The sequence below is a fragment of the Fusarium vanettenii genome, assembly GCF_000151355.1.
Source record: "Fusarium vanettenii 77-13-4 chromosome 3 genomic scaffold NECHAsca_2_chr3_3_0, whole genome shotgun sequence".
Lineage (NCBI taxonomy): Eukaryota > Fungi > Ascomycota > Sordariomycetes > Hypocreales > Nectriaceae > Fusarium > Fusarium vanettenii.
Window position 1 is genome coordinate 1,906,235 of NW_003315880.1, and position 4,317 is coordinate 1,910,551.

At 49.7% G+C, this 4,317-nt stretch overlaps 1 protein-coding gene across 1 annotated transcript; it reads right to left on the bottom strand.

Moving 5' to 3' along the window:
• Positions 1-3,205: 3,205 nt before the first annotated feature.
• On the bottom strand, positions 3,206-3,835 carry NECHADRAFT_91955 (uncharacterized protein; the record flags this gene model as incomplete). The annotated part of the gene is made up of 2 exons (XM_003053102.1): positions 3,206-3,314; positions 3,366-3,835. 2 exons carry the CDS (start codon positions 3,833-3,835, stop codon positions 3,206-3,208), a joined length of 579 nt encoding a protein of 192 aa, XP_003053148.1.
• Positions 3,836-4,317: the final 482 nt, after the last annotated feature.

Consider the following 4,317-nt stretch of genomic DNA (forward strand, 5'->3'; position numbering starts at 1 on the left):
ATTTCGTCTCCCGCCTTTGGTGGCCTGCGGAAGGCAGTTGTTAGTGTTTAGGAGGTGAGTCTTCTCCCGTTGGGGAGCCCGAGAAGACTCGCCTGACTTGCGAATTGCTCGAGAGGGAGAGATTAGGGCGGGATAGGATGGGGTTGGAAGGAAAGGGATGGGAATGGACTCGATGAAGGCACGAACGATAACGGACGGGAACTCGATGTGGATTTGACGAATCTATCATGGGCCAAAAGAGACAACGGCTGTTTTTCTTGGCAAGTTTAAAGGGTCTGGTACCTGATCCTTTGCCTGAACTGCTCGTGAGGTTTTGTATGCTGTTGATGAGGAGGTTGACTCGTGTATGATGAAATCATTTGATAGAATTGATTTGGCAGAACAGACAATATCAATATTGTCCAAGCTGGAGCAATCTTTTGAGTATTGAGAAGTGGTGTAGATGGGATGGGCGCGACTTATATGCCCAGGCTCAAGCGGACTTACCCAAGAGAGGAGTTCCACAAACTACCCCAGAAATACAGGCATGGAGATGCAGGCATCCGATCTCGACAAAGCCTGGGCTTCTAATCCAATCCAATCCACGTCTTGAACGTGGCTTTGCCTTCCTAATGAGGTAAATGCCAACTCAATCTGCAAAGGCCAGCCCAACCCGGCCCGTGTGTACGTACGATTGACAAACGTTCCGTTGCCGCCGCCGTTGGGTTAGGCTTCGTTGCACCCAAGATCCCTGGTCTCAGACTACAGCAGAAAAAAGGAAAGCCCCGATGAGCTGTCGCGTGTGCCTCCTACCGCATTAGGGGATCTGCCAATACATGATTGGGAGACGCCTATTTCAAGGTTGAGCTTTACTATTTTTGTAATAATTTTTTTTTGGACTCGTTCTCACTCCTTTCCCCGTATGGGCTGTGCGCCGTGGGTTGGCATGACGTGGATGGGAAAGGGGCGCCTTTTCCTTGTTGGGAGGTTTAGGTGGGGGGATGAGATTGGGGGCCTTAAAGGATGAGATGAGAGATTTGGGTGAGTAGAAGGGATTAAAGAAGATGTGGGATGCAAGTTACAAGAGTTGATGCTGTGATTGTGGTGTTTGTGTGCTGGTGGATGTAATCTTTGTTGCCTCCTGACGGTGAATGACCTGTCATTATGCTGACGGCCTGGACACGACAGGAGTTGTGCAAGCAAGTAACAACTCCTTTTTTTTTTATACAAAGGCCAGGAATTCTATAAGTCAGTATGCATGCATGCGTAACGAGATCAAAAGTCATTCATCCCTGGTCACGGAAAGAAAGCGTTCGAGGTTGCCCCTAAAGCCCCATGACACTTGGTAAGCATGGACCGCAATCACATAGGATCAAAGATCTTGGTGTGCCTAGTTGTAACTGTGGCAATTGCCTGTCAGCCGAGCTTTAAGAATCGAGCTACATGGCTTTGCTCAGGCATTCTGCTCCTTCTGTGGTGGACTCGCCATGAAGAACCCGGAAGAGGCAGTGATTGTCAACCCGGTATGACTAGTCAACAGAAGACTTGAATACTCAGCAGGAACATGGTATCCTCCAACTAGTTCAATCAAGTCGCAATGCATATCCCATTGCCAGGCCGCAACTGTTCCTGGCCCGTGTCTATGCCCCTTTACCCATATGCACGCAGGTTCTCAAGAGGTGATTCTCCAGTCCCTATAATCTCGATCCGGAGAGCTACTATAGTTGCATTGCATAAATATCACACTGCTCTCGTCTATCTATCTAGACCTGCAGAACCTCTTTGTTCATGGTCACAAAGAAAAACACAGGGGAAGGAAACTTTGTGTGGCTCTTGTACGCCGCTTGCGCGGGTCTCGCGCGCTCCCTCTTTCGTGTGGCTGTGTTCGCACCATTTGTAAGCTGTTTCAAAGGACAAGGACTTCAAACGGGTTGCTGTGACTGCGGTTAGTTAGTGTCAGTGTGTCCCTCTAATCTGGCGATGCCCTCATCCTCCTTGTGCCCTGCTCTGTGGGCCGGCCTCGCGCCCAGCTGGCGCGAGGCTCGCTTCTACAATTGTCTGTAAACTTGTTTTTAATATTGTAAACTGCGACTGGAATGCTCTCCCTGGTTCATCATTTTGGTGTTTGCCGTTCGTGTCTCTTGTGCATCTGCCCACCATAATCATGGCTCAACCAATAAACTCGAGCAAACTCTCCATTGAGAAGCGGAAGAGCAAAGTATTCTACCTTTTCATGTGCATAAATTGCTGCAGAGTTGATCTAGAAAGAAAAGAAGAGACAGAGTCACTGCAGGTGTCGAGTGTTGAACACGGATGACTGACCCCCCAATTCCTGGTCTTGTGATAACCTCTTCCTCGTAAGTCTCACTGTCATATTCATGCTTCCAGCTCATGGATTAGTCTGACAGAAGTTGATAAGAGAGCTCAGGGACGTGGTGGGCATATGAAGGGCTGTGGCCGATCTTGTCATGCTATGGGTGGTCCTTTACCTCTCTTCTCTATGGCGTTTACTTCCATCATGCGATTGAGTTCCCAGAGTATTGTTCCAGATCTTAGATTAGCTGAGAAGATAGTTATGGCTATGCTTTATTTAAGATACTTGGAAGGTTCTCGAGGGGGGATAATGTTAAGGAGGAGCCTTTCCCAGAAACCAGTCATGGTTCAAAGACCAAGTATTGCCAACCTGTGCATCGCTTGCTTCACCCCTTCCATTCTCCAAGAGGGCTATCACGATGTCTCAATGAACCATCAAGGTTGCATTAACTAATAGGTTGACATGAAGTTGTAAGAACGGGATTTCAGCGCCAATCACGTCTTTGTTCTCGACTAAACACGCAAAGTCTCAAAGTTACGTAGTGGGTTAACAAGGCGGGACAATTGACGGGTGAGCTAGTGCTAGATGGTGATAGCGCGCGCGGAGCAGGCTAATGGAGGTGAGCAAGTTTGAGAGAGTTTCCAATCAGAAGTACCGATACTTGAGATACTTGATGTGGATCACCATCAATCAGTGTCCATCACCTTGATGGCATGAACATGTTGGAAACTAGGTAACAATCATGGAATTAATTCTAGACGCCATGTGTAAAACAAGAAAGAAATGTCTTTGTCCCATGGCCCATTGCCTGCTTGCTTGCCAAATATGAAACCAAAACGCCGTCTCGGGCTGAAAGAATCCTGTGCGCCTGTATCGCCTCAATCCCGAAGATGAACAAAGAGCAATTGTTGTCTAGTGCTCAACTGATTGTGTATATCGACCGACTGCGAGGCTGCCGACAAAGACGCCGGCCAGGACCGAGAGGAAGTAGCCGACATTCATGGTCATGACGGCCAACATGCTACGCAACTGTTAGCTTCTAGTGCCAGTAGAACGATGGGAGGAGACGTACAGAAGATATCCAATTCCGACAATGACGGTGTCGAGACACGCTCGGACAGGGTCGACGCTGAACCGCCACGGTCTCGCAGCAGCTCGCTTCCTCTCCACAACCACCACCGTCTCCTCGACACCATTCTCAGTCAGTGTCATGCGGCGCGCATCCGGGCCCGAGGCGATCTGCTCTGCCAACGGAAGCTTTCCGTTGACGGCGACGTATCGACGGGCAGCCTCGCGGTCCAGCCAGCGAGCTTCCTGCACGGCCTTGAAGGCTACGAGGCAACGGGCGATGATGGCGAGTATGGCGAGGAAGATGCAGGTACCGGCGTAGGCTCCGGCGCTTTCGGGTGTCCAAGAGTCTGAGTAGAGAGGGGTTTGTCTCTGAGTCTGGAAGACCATGGCCATGATGGAGCTGGAGCTGGAGCCATGCGACGAGTGCGACGAGGAGGAGGTGTGGGAGGAGTCGGCATCAATGCCGGGCATGTCGTGACGGGGAACGAAGGACATGTTGGTTGTCTTTTTCGTGGTTTTGGTCGGATTGATCAAGGGTAGAAGGTGAAAAGTGATTGGAAGCACTTTCAGTGATTCAGTAACAATAATGGAGCGTGCTAAATGGCAGAATGAGCGATTGGGTGAGGTTGATGTTGATGGCCGCCGAGGCTGTCACGACAAGAGGATGTGGAGGAGTAAAGATGGCGACCGTTGTGGCATTCTCAATCGAGAAAAGAACGACACCAAGAGCCTCGAAAAATAGACCAAGACATTCACTATCTAGCTGACCAAGCAAAAATTGATCCAATTCCTCAAGATCAACCCGGGTTGAATGGATGCCGAGATAATCATTTCTTGCTCAAACAGACTCGGTCGTCGCAGAGTTGCGCACTTAATCGCTGCTAACAGAGGTACCGGTACTTGACGAGGTACATTCCCACTCCACCACTCACGACTTCAACTAGCGTCTTGGA